The sequence below is a fragment of the Suillus fuscotomentosus genome (assembly GCF_016647785.1).
Source record: "Suillus fuscotomentosus strain FC203 chromosome Unknown F5891scaffold_19, whole genome shotgun sequence".
In the NCBI taxonomy this organism is placed as follows: domain Eukaryota; kingdom Fungi; phylum Basidiomycota; class Agaricomycetes; order Boletales; family Suillaceae; genus Suillus; species Suillus fuscotomentosus.
The window spans coordinates 58,163-80,594 of NW_024539531.1; the positions used below are offsets into that span (position 1 = coordinate 58,163).

General features: G+C 48.6%; 9 protein-coding genes across 9 annotated transcripts; 1 reads left to right on the forward strand and 8 right to left on the reverse strand.

Annotated features, from left to right (window-relative positions):
* Positions 1–779: 779 nt before the first annotated feature.
* F5891DRAFT_1218586 (uncharacterized protein) lies at positions 780–1,531 on the reverse strand (the record flags this gene model as incomplete). The annotated part of the gene is made up of 3 exons (XM_041369369.1): positions 1,422–1,531; positions 1,033–1,352; positions 780–867 (listed from the first exon to the last, which is right to left on the reverse strand). Exons 1-3 carry the CDS (start codon positions 1,470–1,472, stop codon positions 780–782), a joined length of 459 nt encoding a protein of 152 aa, XP_041227435.1. The 5' UTR covers positions 1,473–1,531.
* A 15-nt stretch (positions 1,532–1,546) lies between these two features.
* Positions 1,547–2,345, reverse strand: F5891DRAFT_1172304 (uncharacterized protein; the record flags this gene model as incomplete). Its single annotated transcript, XM_041365580.1, has 4 exons — positions 1,547–1,783; positions 1,831–1,899; positions 1,959–2,100; positions 2,158–2,345. The coding sequence occupies 3 exons, from the start codon at positions 2,343–2,345 to the stop codon at positions 1,840–1,842; spliced, it is 390 nt and encodes a 129-aa protein (XP_041227436.1). The 3' UTR covers positions 1,547–1,783; positions 1,831–1,839.
* A 1,438-nt stretch (positions 2,346–3,783) lies between these two features.
* On the reverse strand, positions 3,784–4,826 carry F5891DRAFT_1025811 (uncharacterized protein; the record flags this gene model as incomplete). The annotated part of the gene is made up of 5 exons (XM_041361386.1): positions 4,536–4,826; positions 4,423–4,488; positions 4,313–4,369; positions 4,208–4,261; positions 3,784–4,150 (listed from the first exon to the last, which is right to left on the reverse strand). Coding segments are annotated over exons 1-5 (749 nt in total), but the record flags the coding sequence as incomplete, so codon positions are not given.
* Positions 4,827–8,322: 3,496 nt separating this feature from the next.
* On the reverse strand, positions 8,323–9,546 carry F5891DRAFT_1186892 (uncharacterized protein; the record flags this gene model as incomplete). The annotated part of the gene is made up of 6 exons (XM_041366756.1): positions 8,323–8,906; positions 8,960–9,010; positions 9,069–9,125; positions 9,190–9,253; positions 9,304–9,351; positions 9,400–9,546. 6 exons carry the CDS (start codon positions 9,544–9,546, stop codon positions 8,323–8,325), a joined length of 951 nt encoding a protein of 316 aa, XP_041227438.1.
* A 1,833-nt stretch (positions 9,547–11,379) lies between these two features.
* Positions 11,380–13,020, reverse strand: F5891DRAFT_1277340 (uncharacterized protein; the record flags this gene model as incomplete). Its single annotated transcript, XM_041370263.1, has 7 exons — positions 11,380–11,674; positions 11,850–12,263; positions 12,317–12,370; positions 12,422–12,457; positions 12,566–12,625; positions 12,681–12,746; positions 12,798–13,020. 7 exons carry the CDS (start codon positions 13,018–13,020, stop codon positions 11,508–11,510), a joined length of 1,020 nt encoding a protein of 339 aa, XP_041227439.1. The 3' UTR covers positions 11,380–11,507.
* A 720-nt stretch (positions 13,021–13,740) lies between these two features.
* On the reverse strand, positions 13,741–15,115 carry F5891DRAFT_188759 (uncharacterized protein). The gene is made up of 4 exons (XM_041370841.1): positions 14,856–15,115; positions 14,715–14,798; positions 14,606–14,656; positions 13,741–14,552 (listed from the first exon to the last, which is right to left on the reverse strand). The coding sequence occupies exons 1-4, from the start codon at positions 14,908–14,910 to the stop codon at positions 13,993–13,995; spliced, it is 750 nt and encodes a 249-aa protein (XP_041227440.1). The 5' UTR covers positions 14,911–15,115; the 3' UTR covers positions 13,741–13,992.
* Positions 15,116–16,969: 1,854 nt separating this feature from the next.
* On the reverse strand, positions 16,970–18,500 carry F5891DRAFT_188654 (uncharacterized protein). Its single transcript, XM_041370839.1, has 6 exons — positions 18,144–18,500; positions 18,032–18,091; positions 17,925–17,984; positions 17,809–17,871; positions 17,689–17,748; positions 16,970–17,635 (listed from the first exon to the last, which is right to left on the reverse strand). Exons 1-6 carry the CDS (start codon positions 18,358–18,360, stop codon positions 17,079–17,081), a joined length of 1,017 nt encoding a protein of 338 aa, XP_041227441.1. The 5' UTR covers positions 18,361–18,500; the 3' UTR covers positions 16,970–17,078.
* Positions 18,501–18,728: 228 nt separating this feature from the next.
* Positions 18,729–20,381, forward strand: F5891DRAFT_1127862 (GPI transamidase subunit PIG-U; the record flags this gene model as incomplete). The annotated part of the gene is made up of 9 exons (XM_041364226.1): positions 18,729–18,858; positions 18,913–18,977; positions 19,029–19,198; positions 19,247–19,347; positions 19,401–19,662; positions 19,713–19,816; positions 19,859–19,907; positions 19,972–20,096; positions 20,161–20,381. The coding sequence occupies 9 exons, from the start codon at positions 18,729–18,731 to the stop codon at positions 20,379–20,381; spliced, it is 1,227 nt and encodes a 408-aa protein (XP_041227442.1).
* Positions 20,382–20,973: 592 nt separating this feature from the next.
* On the reverse strand, positions 20,974–22,239 carry F5891DRAFT_1025861 (uncharacterized protein). The gene is made up of 2 exons (XM_041361387.1): positions 21,322–22,239; positions 20,974–21,249 (listed from the first exon to the last, which is right to left on the reverse strand). Exon 1 carries the CDS (start codon positions 21,777–21,779, stop codon positions 21,336–21,338), a length of 444 nt encoding a protein of 147 aa, XP_041227443.1. The 5' UTR covers positions 21,780–22,239; the 3' UTR covers positions 20,974–21,249; positions 21,322–21,335.
* Positions 22,240–22,432: the final 193 nt, after the last annotated feature.

Below are 22,432 nucleotides of genomic sequence, written 5' to 3' on the forward strand. Positions count from 1 at the left end.
AGTCGTGCATTACTCCTTCCCTGCGGGACCCTCTCATGTTGCGTTACGGGCATCGCAGGATGCGTACCGTCCCAACACCCATCTTGACATTTGTGTTCCTTATCTTCATCTTCGTCCTCACTCTTCAGGAACGCGCTTGATGAGGTTCAGCGCCGTGCCTTCTTCACGTCTGGTACCCACACAATTAGCTTCCACATTCACGACACCAGACCTGCCATGGAGGAAGGAATGCAGACAATGATCTAGACCTATTATCGACACGCCAAGCTATCCGCTTACACACCAGGCCACAACACGCACCTTCGATAGTCAATAATCCCCATGATTAGGTATACGCATCAGCCGTGATGGGCTCAGCATGCCCCCGCGCACGAATTGACCAAAGCAAGCCCGGCACGGGTGTAACAATATTTGTCGAGGGTATGGTGTGCCCAACGAAACCAGGATGGCCGCCGAGGCTCCGCTTGTCCTATACAGATCGCTGAAACACGAGCACGAGGAGACATTCCTCTACTTTGCCGTGCAACAGAACAAGGAATCGAAGGTTCTATCGAAAATCAGTCGACCATTACTCCTTCCCTACTATGTCACGACTGATACTTCCCTGCATGACCCTTTCACGTTGCGTTACGGGCCTCACAGGCCGTGTGTCGTCCCAACACGCCTGTGAATGCGGAAAAGAAATGAACAACGTCCATAAATTCTTATCGCATGGTATCATGACTGTCCCTCCCCGTCCTGATATTCGTGTTCCTCATCTTCATCTTCGTCCTCACTCTTCAGGAACGCGCTTGATGAGCTTCAACGCCGTGTCCTTCTTCGCGTTTCGTAGCCACACGCTTAGATTCCACATCCACGACACCAGACCTGCCATGGAGGGAGGAATGCAGACACGATCTAAAACTATCATTAACACACCAAGCCATCCGCTCACCCACTGGGTCACACACGCATACTCACCTTCGATAGTTAATAATCCTCATGATTAGGTATATCCACGAGCCTTCAGGGGCTCAGCATCTCCCCGCGCACGAATCAAAGTCCCGGAGCTGGGCGGGCTCAAAGTGTTGTATGAAGAAGAGACTTTTAAGTGCTGCAGGCTTGGGCTTCGCGCCAAGGGTCTCTGGGGCATAGGTGGAATTGCTGTAGTGTCTGACGATAATTGGGGAGAGGAATGGTGTGTAGTCTGCGGCGCGGCCTATGTTGAGGGCGGCGAATGGGTGAGTGATAGGCACCGGAATTGGAGGACGTTCGGAAGCAGGCTGTTCGGGGTTGCACACGATTAGCTTAGCGTGAGATGCAAATAAAAGGACAAGTTTCATGGCCAATGTTCTCATTGATGTTAGGTATCTCTTCATCAACGATGCGTGGTGCGTCATCAGAGCTGTCGAAAATGCAGGTTGTGGAAACAAGGTAAGTACCTTGAGCAGCCTGAACCGACTTTGACCTGTTGAGGCTGGCGTGTGAGACATTACCAGGCTTGTGCTCTGGCAGGCGGTACAGCCTGTTAGAAGCCGAGCTGAATGCAGTGGAACTACGAGATCAAGATTAATGAGCAGTGAATGCATAAGTGCACTCTTTGTGGTCTCCTTGAGAGCAAAAGCTCGACCCCTTTATACGGCACAGTATGATCACTGTGAACCGCAATAGACTCGATACAGCCAAACAAGTTCGTAAGCGAGCCGAAGCGCACTGGTGATATCAACAACCTTCGAGTGATGATTGAAGTCAAGGTCTACAGCAGGTTGCATGGAATTCGATGGAATTTGAAGGGTTTGTTTTTCTGCAGTAGGATTAGACAATGTTATGCAATGAACATGTTAAACGAACAGGCCTGTTTCAGTGAGAACACTGTGCTTCTACCACTATCGTGAACACGCAACTCACTACAATGCTCTTCTTCAGTAAAGTTGGGCCAGTTAGAATCTATGCCGAGCTGAATGCAGCATTGCACACACCTGAGGATCGAGGCCAGATTGTTCGATATGACTCAACTTCCAGTAATGGAATACATGGCAGACACTCATCAGTGTGTACTTGGTGTGTAGCTTCAGATTCACGAATTCCGATGTCACTGAGTTGTTGACCTGAAACGAGTTCCTAGACAAGGCGAGGTTTGCATGAAAAGTGCATAGAACGACATGGCAGAGCGCTTACCTACAAACAGCAACCTCCTCCACAACCGGGAGCAACGACCCAATATCATTAGCATCAACTCTGCTGAGCATTGCGTCCGTCTGAAAGGTGACTACCGGCAGGTAGAAAGATGTCACCCTTAACGCTGCCAAAAGATAATCGACTTCCAGCTTGTTTGGTGGTCCTATCAAAGTCAATTCCCTCAACATGAGAAGATGAAGTTAGCTGAATGTCCCAATAAACCCTTGCAGACAGTCAAGCTTTCACGATCCGACGACGAGATGCGGAGGTAAAGGTCATCGATTCAAGGTAAGCATGCGTCGCCGAATCACTTCCAACAACAGTACAGATTTCGTCCACCACGAAGACCTCTAGACAAGTATAATGTTAAATGAATTATATGTCTCGCAGGAGAGCAGACTGGAGGTGGAGATGACGTATGTTTAGATTTTTGCACATAGAAATATGTGCGATGATTTGGACATGTTCATAGCAATAGCAAGTATCGATACGTAGGCGAGAAAGATTCCGTGATTCAGTAGATGTGCGGAAGTCTGTCCAGCAACACTTCAATGTGGAAGTTTTGACTCCAGTCATTGACATAACCACCGATTCCCTACGTCTCCTCTTCGAAAGGAGGATCAAGAAGTCGACATTCGACCATTGAGTAATCCAGCTCTGAGCACTCCCTACGTTTCTGAGCGATGAGAAGGGTGAGGGCTGATTACCAGAGCGGGCAATTGGCACTTGGGGATATGTAGAAGAAATAGCCTGGCCCTCGACGGTCGAACTCGTAACACGATCTGAGCGTGGGAGGGGTGACAATATTGACTGAAATGATACCATTTCCAAATGAGAAGATCCTGGGATAGTCTAGCACGCCGTCAACGATGAGCAAGAATACTTGTTGAAGTTCTACTGGCAGCCGATAAATGAGAGGTTGACGGGAAGGACATGTGGACGAGGGATGAACAATGCATGGATCTTGCGCAAGAGCACTTTTTTGTTCTTCTGATAGGGTCCAGTCTGGGAGTGTACCAGGCTGCCATCAGCCGTTGTCAACGTTTACCACGACGACCACACACTTCTGACAACCAGAACAATTTGACCTTCGGCGAAAACTGCAACAACAACCAGTTAACATGGTTGTTGGTATTCCATTTTCTAAGAAAATGACATGGCGGGCAGGAAGGCGGGCGTCGGAGGTGATTCTAGAGGATGCAGGGCCAGCCACCTCACGATTGGTAATCAAATTTAATCAAAACATTGCTCAAATTCTAGCCGGGCGGCTGGCACACACAGACAAGAACCCCGGTCTATAAGTTTTACTTTCACTCGACTTCGCAAATTATACCAATACAATTGACCAGTAAATATATTCTTACACTTTCTTCGGATATTCAAAATCATAACCTATGAAATTTCACCACCCAAGTCTCAGGTGGCTCCCCACCACCCGGAATGAGTCTGCTCTTCGCAAATGCTTCATCTTTGATAAGCCCCGCGAACGCAACACGAGATCCAAGCCAATCAACACGGAGCAGTAACCTCTCCCGCTGCATGGACATATGATTTGGCACTAATGCGTTGGGTGCAAATCTCACCGTTGGCCTGGTGCGTGCCGCAGAATTCGAGCTCCCCTGCAATGCAGGTTGTATCATCGGGCGACGATCACGTGCTCTGATAAGACTCGCGCGCCTATCATGTCCAGCGGTGCCCCACTCCGTGTCTGTGAGTGGGCGCTGCAATGCAGCATGGAGGGTAGCGAGAACATCAAGACACGTCACGCCTTCTTCCCCGGCACTAGGGTCAGGACCGATGTCAAATGTCCAGGGAAAGTCTGGGCTGATAAGCCGTATCTGTCTAGGCCGTTCTGGGGTAAGTGGGACGAAGAGTAGCTCGTACCCGCAGCCTGCATATAAAGATGCCAATGGAAAGGCGAGGGATGTAGGCGGGAAGCGCAGGTCGTACATTATTGGCACGAATGACATCGAGAGAAATGGGTGGGGATAGGCTAATGAGAGAGGAGTATGAGGAACGATGGGGATCACAAATTGTGTCTGAGGCATACCATTTTGGGTTTCGTTAACGTTTGATGACACTGTTCGTGGAACAGAATGATCATCTAGAGGGGATATTTGAACACCTTGCAAGTTAGTAAAATCAAGATGCGTACATATTGGCCGCGAATCGGGGATGTTGCAGTCGACAGGACTTATTATATTTGCAGATGCTAGCCGAACAAATTAAGCTCGAATTCTAGGTGTGACTATGGAAGGCGAGTACCTTGTACCCCCAAATTCATGCGTGAGTGACGTTCATATTGGAGATGAGCGGGATAACTTGAAGACTCTAACAACAGCTGAGCATGAGAGCCATAGAAAATAATCACAGCTCACGGGTATGGGCAGCGTTTATCTGCGAACGACGCGAAGGGATATTGTTTGCTACAGTAATATGCCGTGCAGGTGATGTAACATGGGGAAGCTGCACTGGGGGATGGGGCCACCCTGCGTAGCGAGCATTGTGAACAGCTTGAGGCAAGATAGTGGGATTACGGGTAACCCATTGGGAGTGCCAAGAGGGATGTATTGTAGAAGTCATCAGGGAGATGACGATGGTGTATCAAGACTTGTGAGACTCGAGGCATTGCGGGGAGGGCCCCGTTATATAGTTTTCAGGCATAAGAGATTGCATGAGGGTAAATAGGTATTTCATATTCAATCTCCACGGTTCGAAGGACCCCGGCCAAAGCCCGGAACCAGGTTATGGTATACTACTTCAATAACCTGTGCAACACAGAAATTGCGTACATATAATTATAGCCTTGGTATCGTTACTAGACTGTAGACTCTGGAGGTAATCACAGCAAAATCATAGCGTCGCTCGCTCCTTTAAGCTTTAAGTTCGGAGTCCTTGCCAGAGCTAACGTTATAGTATCATGATTCGAGAAGGTACGAAGACCCCGGCTGAGACTTCAGATCTTCAGACCCGGACGTGAAACACAAAGATCTGGCTTCCCCGATGAAGTTGTCAAGTACGAGCGATTGCTACGCAAGACCCCGGACGTGATACACAAAGATCTGGCTTCCCCAGCGGAGTCCGGAACACTCGACACCTTGCTGTAAGCTTGCTCCTACGCTTCCGAATTCAATACACAATACAGCGACATACCTCATCCTTCGTGTCCGAAGCTTTGAGCGCGCCATGGAATATGTTTGATCCTTACCGGGTCACATTCTTACCCACTCGAACACAAATGTCCTCGCAAATAGTGTTTGGCTCCCAGGGCGATCACTTTCAATCCATTTGTAAGGACGAACGAATGCGACGTCAGATGCGTTACTATGAGAAGTTCATATTATGATTCTGGACCTTCAACGGCGAATATTACATAATATAGCTTTCGCAAAGATTCCAGATTCTATCCCACACGCATCATAACCACACCATCAGATGCATCATACCCGGCCCACTCAAACTCTCGCACCATCACTTTGGCACACGCTACTTATTCGAAGTGTAAAATTCACGCCCCAATACGCTATCGCAACTCGGAATGCACCCGTTGAGCTTAGGCCTAGCCTCGAATTTCCATATGGAACTTCCCGCTGTAAATACCATGCTACTATGTCATCTACTTACAGCCTCAATTGTATTAGCCGATCCGGGGTACCGAATTTAACTGAAAACATAACACAGTCTGTCGTTCCCGAGCCCATCATTCCAGTGAGGTCATTCACTCAGGCACCCATCAGCACTGCGCAGCAAATGCAGCTGAGTGCTAGACTGACGTGGCCGCTGGCAATGTGCTTGCCTCTGACAGACGGAAGTTCAAGTTGGTGTAGTCTCAACCAGATTATAAACGCTAATTACCTGCGGTCTACCCTACTGTAATAAGCTATGCAAATGGTAGCAAACACTTGCTTGCATCCAGTAGTCTCCCCTAGTTAGATCATATAGAAGGAAGACAACTGTTCCTTCTTGATTATGACCTGCACTACCACCCCCCGCAGGCCTCACTCAGCGTTGCCAGTGTGCACCTGACAAGTACTCAAGTCGCTAGGTCCTGTCAGTGTATCTACTCTTTGTACAATGAGTATTGGGCCAATGTCGGTCAAACATCTCCTGAAAACGACGCGACTTTCAATTCGCCAGTGCCCGTCCTACTTATTTCTATGTCGGCGTTAGCTCAGCGACCTTCATTGACAGCTCGGGACTTTGCAGAGATCCAATGGACAATATTCGATGGCCCGAGGACTTTAAGCGATCTAAGGGATCACATGTGGTGACCAGGTGGTGGCCCGGGAAATCTAATGCACCATATGGATATATGTCACTGGCATAGGCTGACCCATCGCGAAGATCATGCTATATCAGGACATTCAAAGTCATTCTCTGGGACTTTGTTTCACCGCCCGGAATGAGTTTGTTAATTAGGGACGTTGCAACATTGAGAGTCAAGAGGACTCGTTACATCTGCGAATGCCGATAGAATACGACAAATTTGAGTATTTGAACTTAAACGTAGAACCAAATAATAGGTGACTACTTTGCGCCCAAAAAATTGGGCGAGGGCGAGCTTCATACTGAGGGTGAACAGGACAATGTTCTAGTAGCAGTTGAACAAAGAGCTTTAGAACAAGAATCAGAGCTCGTGGGCATGGCTAGTGTTAGCCTCATGCAGACAATGTGTTGAAACATCAATGAAGCGAGGAAGCCATAGTGAAGAGTTGAAGCATCCTTCATAGCGAGTATTGCGCAAGACTGAATGCTTTAAGATAGTGCGATCAGAGGTAGGCCAATGTCATTGCCAGTGATGAGTTAGAGAAAACATGGGGAAGTGACATGGATGAGTGAAGAGGGCTCGGAATACTCAAGACAGCCAGATATCGTGGTGAGCAAGGATCGGGGTGAAGACATATGCGAAGGAAATTGTATAGTAGTACGCGACATGGCCTGTTGAAGTAAGTCTGTCCACAGGAAAATGAGATCCTGGACCCAACTTCGCGTATGAAGCCCTGAAACGCTCTGGCAGAACTCGGAAAGGACATCTAAGCGCGAAAATAAATCCTAATGGGTACGAGGTTGTGGATCTGTGAGACGTTCATCGGTCAGTACTATGTACCATGCCATTGATCTGGTCCTGAATTTACTTACTTGGGAATCGTCGACCGTGCAATGTCAGCAGGACCTTACATGAAGGGCAGTGAACAAGGAGCGAAAACGGGATCCCGGGAAAGTGCATCTACAACCCGACAAAGACGGGAAAATAGTTTGGCATAAGCTCCCTTCTGAGTTCCCACACAACTCGCATTGGGAGTGCCCCACGGCTTCCTAGACAATAATCATAGTCATGGTCCGGATCGTGGGACGAGCTTTTTACCAGAATCTAGACTCACTGATATGCCATAGGCCGACTACTGGCAGTGGGGTCATAATCAGCCCATATCCGGTAGAGCGTCCACCACAGCATTCATGGCGTCACAAAGGGACACAGTCCAATCACAGAGTGATGAAGGAGGGAGCATGTGTTTGGATTCAGAAGGTAGCTGTACTGTGTACAATGCGTCAAGGACTTCCCTCAGGAAATAAACATGTTCGATGCTGGCTGCCAGTGATAGTAAAATCAAGTTAGACCAAAGTTAGACAGACATGGTTGCTCGAGCCGGGACCAACATTTTTTCAATCTGGAGTTAAGTCGCAAAATGCCGCCTGTGTCAGTAGAAACCTTGTTGTAGCGGACGCTGCGGACCACGGCGTGATCTAGATACTAGAAGAACCGAGGGGAACGGAGTCGGTGTCGCGCGAATCCTAATCCCAATCAATTGAGACGGCAATTGAGATCCGAGCACGAATATAGGACGTGAGAGCATCAGGAACGACATGCAGGTGGGGCTGAGACAAACTCGCACGGTTCTGATTGACTAGTTGGTGTCGATGAGCCAGCGCTCAATATTATATTTTGCATACCATGATACGACGGCCGATGTCAGAATTCACGTGTTCCGCATTGCCATCATCACACTTTATGGTGCCCGCACAATGTCCACAGAAAGATCCTTCTCGTCATCAGGAGCTGTTGCACGACTTAGATTTCAATGCAGGCAGTTCGCAACGGTCACAAAATCTTGATAAAAATAGCCAATAGTAAGACGTTTGTACATTTTCTCTGGACCTTCAGAGTCATAATATTTGGAACTTCACCATCCACGTCTCAGGGTGCTCCCTACCACCCGGAACGAATCTCTTCCTCGCAAAAGCCTCATCCTTGACTAAGCCTATGAATGCAACGCTGGATCCAAGCCAGTCAACACGGAGTAGCAGTGGCTCCTGCTGCCGCGGCACAGCTTTCTCAAAGCTTACTGTGGGTCTAGCGGGTGCCGCAGGATTTGAGCTCCCGTGCAATACAGGTTGTATCCTTAGACGACGGTCGCGTGCTCTGATAAGACTCGCACGTTTATCATCTCCAGCAGCGCCCCACTCGGTGTCTGTGAGTGGGCGCTGCAATGCAGCGTGCAGAGTAGAGAGAACGTCGAGACACGTCACAACCTCTTCTCCGGCACTTGGGCCGATGTCAAACGCCCAGGGAAAGTATGGGCTGATGAGCCGTATTTGCTTGGGCCTCTCTAGCGTAAGTGGGACGCGGAGGAGTTCGTACCCACAGTCCGCAAATGGAGATGATGGTGGAAAACGGAGAGAGGTGGGCGGATGGCGCAGATCGTATATCAATGGTACAGATGGTGGCGCAAGAAAAGGATGCGGGAAGGCTGGTGGGATGAATAAGAATCAATCCATAACCACAAGTGCGTCTAAACCGTACCCTTCTGTGTGTCAAGGTTTGATGGCATCATTCGTCGTGTGAAATGGCGGTCTAGAAAAACGTACAATTGAACATCTTGCAAGTTGGTAAAACGAAAGAGAACACGTACGTATGAGCCCTGCGTTCTCTGTATCATGTTGAGCTGTGGTACGCGTCCCAGGAACACCTTGAAGAGACGGAGTATAAGTACCGCCTTTATCACCCAGACTAGGTCATATAATGATCTGAACCCACCGTTCCATGTCCATGAATGAGAGACGTTGCGGGGTTGAGAGTCAGAAAGACCCACAGATGCTAACAAAGCAAATTAAGCTTGAAATTAGAACCACGGAAAAGGAAATCACCTTGCGCTCCGGAATTCGTGTAAGGGTAGATTGTATAGGGATGAGGTTCTAGTAACAAATGAGCATGGCGCCGAATAGATTTAGAACTGCAACTACCATTGGTGGTGGTAACGTCATGGAGATGACGCGAGGAGGTATCAACAGTAAATGCGACACGGGGAAGTTGTATTGGGGGTTGGACCCATCCTGAATATCGAGCATTGTGCAAGGCTGGGGGCGAGGTGGTGGATCTGAGAGTAACATACTGCGAAGGGGGGAAAGCTGTAGAACACATGGGGAGAAGGTGATAGTGTATGGAGACTTGGGATGCTCAAGGCATTGTAGTGAGGAAGGATTATATACGCTTGGATGACCCCGCATTACTTGGCTAAAAATACATTAGAAACTTCTGTGACAGAGCAATAGGTTACCATTTCACTTTTGCCACAGGGATATCGGGGTTACGAGCACGCCCAGATGTCACGATAAGAGTGTCCAAACTTGGCATGAGTTCCAAATCAGTACGGCACACAGGAATATCACATAGTAGAGCATTGCCTCTCTTAACATTTGAGTGTAAAAAAATGCACGTATTGTTCAATTACACGGGGGTGCGATAAGGTTGACCTGCATACTGTGCTAGATCTATGATCCATGTCAGTACCGATAACACGAATTGCACAAAGAGCCTTACTTGCGTTAGACCCGGCGAATATGCATACGATATACCTGTCGTTGCCTGGGTTCTGACTTTCCTTTCTTCCTCAGCCAAGCGCCAATGGAGTCCTGAAGATGAGAGAACCTTCTAAGACTAGCTGGGCGACACAGCAGAACTGCGGGTAAGCTGCCTTCTCTCTAATTTGGCAAGCACAGACTAGAATAGAGGATCACAATGGAGATCCCGAAAAACGGTGAGAAACGGAGCTATAGCTGACAGCCGGCATCATATATGATGGCCGCGAAATCTTTTGAACTGCACGCTCCTAAAGGTCGCAGTAAGGACCTGTCACATTTGCGTGGATATTGCGTGGATAGTGTGGATGACCGAATATGCCGCGTCGTCGTCGTCGTCGTCGCAGTCACCTAAACTTTTGGACCGCACTCCTCCGGCACATGGAAAGATGCAACTCTCAGCGCCATTAAAAGACAGTCGGCTTCCAGCTTGTTTGGTGGTCCTCCTAAAGTCAATTTCCGCAACATGAGAAGATGAAGTCGGCTGAAGGTCCCAATAAACCTCACAGAAAGTCGAGATTCAACAACGAGATACTGATTGGAGGTTCATCGATTCAAGGCAAGCGTGTGTGTTGCCGAATCACTTGCAACAACGGCACATATTTCATCCACCACGAAGATCTCCAGACAAGTAAAATTCATTTTGATGGAACAGACGTCTCACAGGAAAGTAGCCTGGAAGTGGAGATGATGTAGATTTAGATTTTTGCACATAGAAATATGTGCGATGATTCGACGATCCACCATCGAGTAGTCCAACTCTGAGCGATCCCTGTGTTTCTGGGCAATGAGAAGGGCGAGGGCTATTTACCAGAGTGGGCAAGCGATCACTTGAGGATATGTGGAAGAAATGGCCTGAATGGTCGAATTCGTCCGAAGAACACGACCTGGATGCGTGACAAACCCGTGCAAGAACCCGCCAAAGGTGGTACACCTCGGTTAATAGCAGGGGATGGGTGACAACATTAATGATTGAAATGATACCACCTCCAATTGAGAATATGCTGGGACAGTCTAGCACGTCGCCAACGATGAGCAAGAATACTTGTTGAAGTTCTACTGGCACCCGGTGGATGAGTTCTTTCGTATTGACGAGAGGGACGTGTGAACGAGGAACGAACAATACACGGATCTTGCACAAGACACCCCTCGTTTGGAGACTCGCCGGGAGTCGGAACTTGACGTTGTGCTTCGGGAATGTCCGCCTGTGCTATTTTTTTCTTCTTTCCACATAAGGACGGAGCGTTTGACCCTGCGGAATCAATTCGCGGCAAGCGTGCTCCACTCGAACCTCTGAGTTAGGCGCGTACCTTCTCCTTGAACTCAGAATTTCTTTCTGACAGATTTGTGCCTCTTCCTTTAGATAGCAGCATGTATATACTTTTAATATAAAAACCGTCGGCAGGGACTGTCACGGGCATAGGATATGCTTCTCGGCAAGACAAGACTGGTCAAAATCATAGACACTCGTACACTTTCTTCGGACATTCAAATCATAACCTCTGAAACCTCACCACCCAAGTCTCGGGTGGCTCCCCACCACCCGGAATGAGTCTGCTCCTTGCAAATGCTTCATCCTTGATAAGCTCTGAAAACGCAACACGAGATCCAAGCCAGTCGACACGGAGCAGTAACCTTTCTCGCTGCACAGGATTTGGCGCTGATGCACCGGGTGCAGATCTCGCTGTTGGTCTGGTACGTACTATCCCTTCCACTGCAATCGGCACCCCACAGAAGTCGGCAGTCACGCTTTTTCGCAGGGTTTGGTGTGACGGAATGTGACTACTTGTAACAAAAGCGTAACGTTTTCCTGCCAAAATGTGTGACCTGCCGACTTCCCTGGAGTGCCGATTGCACCGGAAGGGATAGTACTGGGGCAGGTTGTATCATTGGGCGACGATCACGTGCTCTGATAAGACTCGCGCGTTTATCACGTCCAGCGGTGCCCCACTCCGTGTCCGTGAGTGGGCGCTGCAATGCAGCATGGAGGGCAGCAAGAATGTCAAGGCACGTCACGCCTTCTTCCACGGCACTAGGGTCAGGACCAATGTCAAATGTCCAGGGAAAATCTGGGCTGATGAGCCGTATCTGTCTAGGCCGTTCTGGGGTGAGTGGGACGAATACTAGCAGCTCGTACCCATAGCCTGCATATGGAGATAACAATGGAAAAGCGAGAGATGCAGGCGGGAAGCGCAGGTCGTACATTACTAGTGGCATGAATGACGTCGAGAGAAGCGGGTGGGGATATGCTAATAAGAGGTATGAGGAACGATCGGGATCACAAGTTGTATCTGACGCATACCATTTTGGGTTTCATTGACGTTTGATGACACTGTTCGTGGCACAGAATGATCATCTGGAAGAGATATTTGAACACCTTGCAAGTTAGTAAAACCAAGACACGTACATATGAGCCGCATGTTCTCTTCATCGTGTCGAAGTCCTGGCGTGCATATCAACAGCACCTTGGATAAATAGAGCGCTCGCGCCACCTTTATATATCAGGCGAGTCAGATCATATGGTGATCATATTTAACGACAAAGAACCCACTATCCCATGGCTGCAAACTGGGGATGTTGTGGTCGACAGGACTTATTGTATCTGGGGATGCTAGCCGAACAAATTGAGCTTGGATTCCAAGTGTGACTATGAGAAAGGTGAGTACCTTGTACCGCCAAATTCATGCGTGAAGGGGGTTCATATTGAGGATAAACAGAATAACTTGAAGACTCTAACAACAGCTGAGCAGAGCAGATAGCCATGGAAAATAATCACAGCTCACGGGTATGGGCAGCGTTAACCTGCGGACGATGCGAGGGGACATTGTTTACTACAGAAACCTCATGCCGTGCAGTTGACTGAGGTGAAGTAGCATAGGGAAGCTGCACTGGTGGCTGGGGCCACCCTGCATAGCGAGCATTGTGAAAAGCTGGAGGCAAGCCTGAGATAACGGGATCACAGGTAACCCACTGGGAGGGCCAAGGGGGACAGGTTGTAGAAAGCATAAGGGGGATGAAGAGGCATTGTGATTGAGAGGATCGTCCGCGTTATATAGTTTCGAGTTGAGAGAGTTCCGTTTGAACTTGGGATTCCGTCCGTTTCTTACAAAGTCCTCAAATAGCATAGCGCATTTTCCCGTCTTAGCGCAGTGCCACTATGCATGCCAACAAAGATGATGCCGATCTGTCAAAAGTGTCAGAGAAGAGTTGGTGCAATGATCCATCACGTGAGTTGCACGCGAGATCGTATTGTAAAGTAACCCAAAAGTAAAAATCTAGTAATTGAAAACGGTAGCAATTGCAGAAATCCAAAGCACTGGCCAATTGCCTGCATGTCAGAGTAAGGTCAGAAGTTCGCAACACAGATCCTAGGACGAACTTTAAGCATAAATTTTACAGCTGTTTGCAGAATACTGTAGAAAAGACACGCGTTGTTTGAACTTCAATTGAAGTCCGATCATCGCAATCGACCTAATCCGGAGTATGTTTTTAGTTCTATTACATAATAACTCTACATGCGATAACCCCTGCCAGTGCGACGTCGGGCATGCCAGTCCCAAGATCTCGGTAAACAACCTTAATAAAAGGTGTGCACGTGTCATCCGAACGTAATGTCACAGTCTCCAGAACTTTACCGACCACGTCTCAGGTGGTTGCCCGCCGCCCGGAATGAGTCTACCCCTCGCAAACGCAACATCCTTGACAAGCCCCAGGAATCCAGTTGACACAGACTCGGAGTAGCAGCGGCTCTCTGCATAGGCCCATGATGTGGTGTCTCAGCGTTAAATGAAAAGTTCACCACATAAATAGATACCTATTTATTTTGTGTAGCAGAATTCGAGCTCCCCTTTAACACAGGTTGTTTCCTTAGGCTATTGCATGCTCCAATAAGACTAGCACATTGATCATCTCCAAAAGTGCCCTAATCTGTGTCCATGTGTGGGAACTGTGATGTACATTTACTCCGAACCTTCAGTGTCATAATTTCCGGAACTTCACCACCCACGTCTCAAGGCGCTCCCTACCACCCGGAATAAGTCTTCTCCTCGCAAAAGCCTCATCCTTGACAAGCCCCATGAATGCAACGCTGGATCCAAGCCAGTCGACACGGAGTAGCAGTGATTCTCGCTGCGCTGTGGGTCTAGTGTGTGGTGCAGGATTTGAGCTCCCGTATAACGCAAGCTGTATCCACAGACGACGGTCGCGTGCTCTGATGAGACTTGTACGTTTATCGTCTCCAGCGGTTCCCCACTCGGTGTCTGTAAGCGGGCACTGCAACGCAGCGTGCAGAGTAGAGAGAACGTCGAGACACGTCACAGCCTCTTCTCCGGCACTTGGGCCAATGTCAAACGCCCAAGGAAAGTATGGGCTGATGAGCCGTATCTGCCTAGGCCTCTCTGACGTAAGTGAGACGCGAAGGAACTCGTACCCGCAGCCCGCAAATGGAGGTGGCGATAGAAAACGGAGAGAGGTGGGCGCATAGCGCAGGTCGTATATCAATGGCGCGGATGGTGGCGCAAGAAACGGATGGGGGCAGGCTGATGGGAGGTATAAGAATGGATCTATAACTATAAGTGCGCTTAAGGCGTACCCTTTTGGATGTTGAGGTTTGAAGGCATCGTTTGTCGTGTAGAATAGTCATCTAGGAAAACATGTGATTGAACATCTTGCAAGTTAGTAAAACGAAGGGGAATACGTACATATGAGCCCAGTGTTATCTATATTATGTTGAGCTGGGGTACGCATCTCAGAAACACCTTGGAGAGACGGAGTATAAGCATCGCCTTTATCACCCAAATTAGGTCGTATACAAATGACGACAGAGAAGACAGAGAACCCACCGTTCCAGGACCATGAATGAGAAATGTTGCGGGGTTGAGAGTCAACATAATCCATTGTATCAGCGGATGCTAACAAAGCAACTTAAGCTTGAAAACATAACCATAGAAAAGGAAATCACCTTGCGTTCTGGAATTTGTGCAGGGGTGAGTTGCGTAAGGATGAGATTCTAGTAACAAGTAAGCATAGAGTCCGAATAGATTTAGAATTTGAACTACGGCTATTGGTGGTAGTAACCTCATAGGGATGAAGCGAGGGTAAAAGCAACACGGGGAAGTTGTATTGGGGGACGGACCCATCCTGCGTAGCGAGCATTATGCAAGGCTGGAGGCGAGATGGTGGGTCTAACGGTAACATACTGGTACTGTGAAGGGGGACGAGCTGTAGAAAACATGGGGAGGATGTGATAGTGTATGGAGACTTGGGATGCTCAAGGTATTGTGACGAGGAAGGATTGGGGGTGATCTTATGGACGAAAGGGAAATAGTTCCACAAGTGCTATTTGCGTATCAGTACAGCCACACACTCGCCCCCGTTTGGAATGGGCGCTTGATAATAAAAGAGCTTGTCATGAGTTCCAAATCACAAAGACTTACGGGCATTGCCTGGGAAATTTTCGCCAGGTGATTGACCAGAAAGGAATCTTTTTGCGATTATTGGTTTTGCACACCGCTGTAACATTTGAGTGCAAAAAATGTATGTCCAATTACACTGGGGTGCGACAAAATTGACCTGCATACTGTGCTGCAAGATCTATAACCCATGTCAGTACCGACAACATAGATTGCGGAAAAAACTTGCCTGCATTAGACCTGGCGAGTGGAGTCATAATAGGCGTGCAATGCATCTGACTTTCCTTACCTCAACCGAGCGCCAATGGAGTTTTGATGATGAGATATCCTTCTGGACTGGCTGTACGACATAGCAGAACTGCGGAAATGACACATTGCAACTGGAAGGGGCACTGCAACTTGAAGGGGCATTGCAGTTGAAGGGGTCGCCTTCTTTCTTTGACAAACACCAGATATGATGAAGGAACCATCCCGAAAAAAAGGGTGAGAAACGGAGCTCCTGGTAGCCGATATATAGCCGGCATCCTATATGACGGCCGTACACTCTTTTGAATCGCACGCTCCTAAAGGTCGCATCAATCAACGACCTGCCAGATTTGCGTGGCCCATAGTGTGGATGACCGAATACATGCTGCATCGTTGTCGCAGTTACCTGAACTTTCGAATTGCACTCTTCCAAGGCCCTGCATGACATGCAAGTTCCGGAAGTTGCACTTGCTGAAGCATGTTTGTCTTGTGCTCTGCGGGAGCTAGAACACCAAAGTCTCGAGCTAAAGCGGCAGGCCCTAGTAAACGCGCTCATAGTATTAGTATCACGTCTCCATTTTGGAGATCCTGATGAGTCAAGCAACAAAACCGGCAATTAGCGCACGTCCCACGACGTCCCAGTAGTAGCGCTGGTAAGGCACTGCGGGTGGGGCTGAAACGTCCGAACTCTTCCTTATGCTATCTTCTGTTACCATTTCCAGGAACATCCGGATCTTGATATATGCAACTAACCATAGGAAAACCTCCGCCGTACCGGCCGCGTGCACAGTGGCCGTCTTGACTTTCCATCTAATTCATCCACAATCTCGACAGGAAACGTTGATCTACATAGAAGTAAGACAATCGTTTCATCACGTACATGTCTGATATGCCATGTGCTGCACATCTTTCTCAGCCGTCTCTCTCCCTTTCCCATTTTCCAACTTCCTCCGATGCCTCTACTCCCATGGGCTGTTCCTGTTCAGTACGAGAAAATAAACAAGGTAGAGTGAAGGTATGGATTCAAGACGTAGTTGTGGCGAGTACTTGCGGCATTCGGAAGTAGGTGAAGTAGCGCCTAGTATCTGATTTCCGGTTTAAAAAAATAGGAAGGTCACTCAAGGGTTGCCTGGACCTGTGACAGTGCTGTAATCCCACGACCGTCATCGTGGATGTACGCGGGATGCTCTTCTTCAGTACTAGTGCGCGCAGTGAAGCTCAAAGTTATAAGCGAACGCCAAAGTTGAACACGAGTTAAAATTGGATGCTGAAGTAAGAGAGTCCTGGTCTCGGAAACCTTGCCATATGAGGAGCAATAGCCCCTGTGACATGCAGAACCAATTTCATATCTCGAAACCTCAAAAACCGACACATAAAAGGTATGTACATTTCGTCCAGAGATGATTATTATGATAGTCTCTTAAATCTCACAACCCACGTCTCAGGCGGCTCTCCCGCACCTGGAATGAGTCTCCTCCTCGCAAACGCTTCATCCTTGACGAGCCCCCCAAACGCAACACGAGACCCAAGCCAGTCCACACGGAGTATTAGAGGCTCTTGTCGCGCAGGTTGTGCATCTGCTTTTGATACAGATCGGAGCCACAAAGCAGGTTTCATGTTTAGCCGACGATCGCGCGCTCTGACGAGGCTCGCTCGTTTGTCCTGCGCAGCGGCTCCCCACTCTGTATCTGAGAGTGGACGTTGCAATGCAGCGTGCAGCGCATTGAGGACATCAAGACAAGTCACACCCTGTTCTGCGGCACTGGGTTCAGGGCCGATGTTGAATGCCCAGGGAAAGTCTTGGCTGATCAGTCGTATTCGGTTGTGCCGTGCTCGCGTGAGTGGCACTCGAAGGAACTCAGATCCCCATCCTGCATATGAAGATGATGGTGTAAAATAGAGAGAGATGGGTGGGTATCGCAGATCATATACCAGTTGCGCGCATGGTGCTGCGAGGAGGTAGGCTGATGGAAGGCATCAAGATCAATCCAGATTACAAAGTGGGTCTGGACCGCACCGATTTGTGTGTCCTTATCAATCAGTGGGATTGAATTCTTTGTTCGTCGTGCAGGGCCATCTAGGAAAGTACGCAATTCAACATCTTAGCAGTCGTAACTAAACGAACGGGGACGTTTACGTTTAATCGCTGCAGTACGCGTCTCAAAAACACCTTGGAGAGATGGATCCTGGTGAGCGCCACCTTTATCATCGAATCAGATTGTATGATAACCGGAATCAACCACAGTAGCCTACCGTTCCACGTGCACGAGTTAGAAACATCGAGATGTTGGTATTTAACTGGCCATATGATACCTACAGAAAAAATGGGTTTAGGGTAAACCGATGGGGGGAAAAAATACCTTGCGCCCCAGAATTCGTGCGTGGGTGAGTGTCATGTTGGAAATGAACCGAGTAAGGTTCTGATAACGGTTGAGACAGATAGCCACATGTAGCACATGAATAGTTGCTTACGGGTATGAATGGCGTTACCGTCAACGGGACGACGGTTTGACGGGGTGTTGAGGCCAAATGTGACGTGCCGTTCAGCGGGCTTCTTGAACGAAGGCGGGGCGACATTGGGAAGCTGTATTGGAGGGTTGGGCCAACCCTTGTAGCGAGCATTGTGCAAAGCTGGAGGGAAGGTGTTGGGATCAGGGATATCCCATCGAGGACGAGTTGCAAAATACATGGGGGATGCGGTGGTAGTGTGCGGTGACTCTGGAAGCTGGAGGAGGAGGCATCGTGGTGAAGAAGAGATTATATACCATCAGACAATAGTATGGCAAAGCCCTGCCCGCTTGACTTCAATTGAGTGCAGATATTGGAGGCAACATCCAATCAAACCATGTGAAATCAAGGTGGCCTGCCGTGCTGTGAAAGAAGTTACCCTCCATCATTTTTAACAATATAAATATGGAAAAAGCCTGCCTCTACTTGAACCCAGCGAGTGTAGGTCCTACTGCCAGGTTGAGCACTGCCACACTGCCACCCAGATAAACGACACTTTCCTTATATATTCAGCGGTACATGAAACTCTCTGCAAGTGACCAAAACGCGATGAACACACCACCAGCGTTTTCATTTCTGGTATGTCTTCGCCTTCTGCTCGCAGTTCTACCTCTTCCGGGTCAAAATCTCCTTAAACATGACCATCAACTTAGCTCCCCATTGACCTCCAACCTTCGTTGTATGTGCCAAAGCACTGCCAGCCGATTCTATTGCTAATACATGTCAATGCCAGTGAAAGAAGGTCTCTGGCTTCTCGATAACAATATCGATCCATATACAGGAGGATCTTTTCACCATGTATGACATTTCAGTGGACCAAATGTCATGGGCTGACCATCTGCGCCATAGTCCCCTCTCCTACTCTCCGTATTTTCAACCATAGTACCTCCACTCCCAATTATATGGGCTATATCTGATGCTGTGGGAGCATGGGCGCTTCTCCGCATATGGCGCGCACGCCAGGGTTTATTATCTCAAAAGGGTACGAGGTCCAATGTAGAAAACCTCATCACAAGCGTGTACGATCCATTACCATATTTCGAGTACGCACCTAACGCACCGCACAGCTACTTGCTGAACCCCTACCTCCTCCTTCCATCACTTGCCCTATCCACATCCACATTCGAAAATACCCTGATCCTCCTTGCTCTCATGTTTGCATCTCAAGGTACGTCCCAACGCGTCCGTCCAAGTTGGCTCACACGTATTCCTCAATTCCAGGCAAAGTATCTTCTGCTCTCCTCGCTATCGCATTCGCAGTTCACCTTACCCCCTCCTCTATTCTTCTACTTCTTCCAATCTTCATGGTCCTCGTCTCCTCTCCTGTGTCTCACCTCGCTTCACCGCGTCCTTTTCATGGCAACCTCAAGCGCATACCATTCCTCTTTGGTGAGTTCACACTATACTGGCTCGTCCTTGTAGGCGCGGCGTGCATTATCACAGGAGGAAGCTGGAGTTGGGTCAGGGCGTCGTGGGGCGCAACGTAAGTCGACTTCAATTCTTGACAGATGGTTCATAAATACAGCATCCCAGCCTCACGCTACCAGACCTCACGCCCAACCCTGGTCCTTGGTGGTACTTCTTCACTGAGATGTTCGATCATTTCAGACCATTCTTCCTCATGGTCTTTTCTGTGCGTTCTCAGTCTCTTCGTACACGCATGCCATCTTACTGCATAGTTAGGTCCACCTTGTCATATACATATTACCCTATCTGCATAAAATTTCAGTAAGATAATCTTCATAATATATACTTGCTAGTTTTCATGGTTTCTGATACACTCCATCTGTAGACATGATCCGCTCTATGCTGCGTTCCTCCTCACAGGCGTCCTGGGGACGTTCAAAGCGTACTTGACTCTCGCAGACCCAGGCTTGTTCCTAAGCATGATATCCATTTTCCCCGAAGTACATGGCTGTAAGTCCCCTTCTCTTCTACAGCCCTACCCCATCTCGTACTAACCTCACTCGCATTCTTCCAGACCTCCGACATCCCATCATCACTACACTTCTCCACCTACACGCTGCGCTCCTCCTCCCGCTCCAACATGTACTCTGGGTGAGCGAGGGCCGTGGGAACGCGAATTTTTATTATGCTGCGAGTCTTGTCATGGGTATGGCGGGTGGTGCGGGGCTTGTGGATGCATGCTGGGCGGGGATGCGGATTGCTGTGGGGATGCAAAAGAGGCTGAGGAAAATGTAGATGGCGAGAAGGGCAAGGGTAAGGGCAAGGTGGTGTGGTGGGAAGTGGTACAACAGTGAGGAGTGAAGGATTATTCGAGGCTGGTTGTCGTTTTGCGTACATATTTTGAAAGTACCAGATCTGTATACCCAGATCCGAGTCGACAGTAACTGTTTGCCATAATTTGGGTCACTCTCCTACTCGGCCGAATAACTTCTTTTTGTGCACAGTAACGTCACCCAATTGCCTACAGGCTCACCGTGAAGGACTTCACTCAGTCGGCTCGAAGCTTTACTCATGGGAGATCTGTACAGTGTCGCATACACTTTAGCGCTAGGCAGTGGCCGAGGTGGGAATTTATGTGTTCAGCTTCAGAGGTGAGTGTACTTATCATTTATAATTAGTCGTTTCCGGAGACACAAGAATGTTTGAGATTTTTTTGGATTACAGTGCTTCTGATTCAAAATTCCAAAGCGCCCTCGTGTTTCATTCGTGTGCAGTGGTTATTTCTCGGATCAACTGTTACATCTGGTTGGCAGGGCTCAACTTAGTCTCCCATGTACAGACCAATAGAAGGCAGACGGTCGTCCCTTCTGTCAAGCGCATATCGGAGTCCTGAAGTACTGCTCACTACTTGTACAACGTCTCCTTCATATGTTCCACATGAGCGATGCAAGTCGCCTCTCTCCTAATGCGAAGGATTGATGGTCATAGCACGTTTCGTGGTATGACAACGATGAAACAAGACTTCGCTTCGGTCTGTCAGCGCGACAGAACTTGATCGGTGAGGGATACACTCTTTTGATCAAGACAATAAAGGTCATTCGCGATGTCTATGATGCCGGTGTTAATACAGACGCAGAATGCAGATGCTGATATCTTAACTTTATGATGAGCGTTCCCACTCCGAGCAACAACATCAAACATTTTGATCAACCATCCACAGACCCCCCTCACCCCAGATCTCCGCCCTCTTTAAATGCGGCCGTATTCCCAATCCTCCAGCAAGCAGTACATCTGCGTTTGAAGATCTGAAAGCCTGATCTCCCAGCTGATATTAAAACCTTGGTGTCGAAGGTGCCTGAGACTCTCCCACACCCAGCTTTGGCAGTTCCATCTGGGGTCGTGACGCGCGATAGGAATGCTTGCTAGGTGTCGCTCCATTAGGGTTAGCTGATGGGCAGCTACTTTGCCAACGGCGAAGCTTCCGCGCCATGCATCTGGGTTTGGGTATGGTTGGTTGCGTCTGAAATCTATGGTGTAGGTGTCCATGTTTCCTAGTATGTGGTATGTGTTCCCGATACCGGGACCGGTTGGGATATAGATCACCCAGTGAAGTGGGTATGGCTGTAGGGGCTCTTTCTGCCCTTGCCAGAATTGAACGACTTCGACGTTAAAATACATGACTGGGGCAGGCATATTACAATGTGGCTGCGGGATTCGGTAAGTTGCAGTTCGAACGACGTTGGATAGTGCTCACCGAGATTGACTGAGCAAGGGCGGAGGAATGTGGGGTTTCAGTTCGCCGATGACCCAGATTTATACCCAAGCCCTGGTAATTTTGTTTGGCGAGTGGCTCTGAAGTGTGGGTGCAACATGTCAGAATGTGAATATGTTGTGCGCTATGGGTGAACTACCAATTGCTGCTCCCGGCATACAATTAATAGCCCAATCAAATGAACTTGTCAGTGTTGCTTCTTTTAAATGATTCCCGTTATCGCACAGCCGGCGGTGTTCTGGGCCTGTAAGATTAAAGAAGCGCACTGAACTCGGGAGGAACATCTGCAGGTCTTCAGTAAATGACATGTTGTCACATTTCTCGTCGATGAATCGATGACGGACCGGTACAGTCAGGCCGCCGTTTGGAGTTGAGTTGAAACCATGACCAGTACTTGCTTGGACTACGTCACCAGATTGGGCGTAGCTTGCCGTGTCTGCCGCGTGGCGGGTCCTGTCAATCGGATCTCATTATAAACCTAGTTCCAGCTCAATCACAAATACATTCTATACTAGTACTAGGTTCCTGTCGACGTCCCGACGGTCTTGTACATGATTACATTGAAATATGACGC

Bases quoted from the DNA above. Each gene is read 5' to 3' on its own strand.
- F5891DRAFT_188759 (XM_041370841.1), bottom strand. From the start codon at position 14,910: ATGGATTATGTTGACTCTCAACCCCGCAACATTTCTCATTCATGGTCC. The intron at 14,799-14,855 runs GTGGGTTCTCTG...TGGGTGATAAAG, and splicing joins TCATTCATGGTCCTGGAACG to GCGATGCTTATACTCCGTCT. The intron at 14,657-14,714 runs GTACGTATTCCC...ATGTTTTCCTAG, and splicing joins AGATAACACTGGGCTCATAT to ATGACTATTCTACACGACAA.
- F5891DRAFT_1025861 (XM_041361387.1), bottom strand. From the start codon at position 21,779: ATGCCTGCCCCAGTCATGTATTTTAACGTCGAAGTCGTTCAATTCTGG.
- F5891DRAFT_188654 (XM_041370839.1), bottom strand. From the start codon at position 18,360: ATGTATTTTGCAACTCGTCCTCGATGGGATATCCCTGATCCCAACACC. The intron at 18,092-18,143 runs GTAAGCAACTAT...AACCGTTATCAG, and splicing joins CGGTAACGCCATTCATACCC to AACCTTACTCGGTTCATTTC. The intron at 17,749-17,808 runs GTAAACGTCCCC...GTACTTTCCTAG, and splicing joins GCGTACTGCAGCGATTAAAC to ATGGCCCTGCACGACGAACA.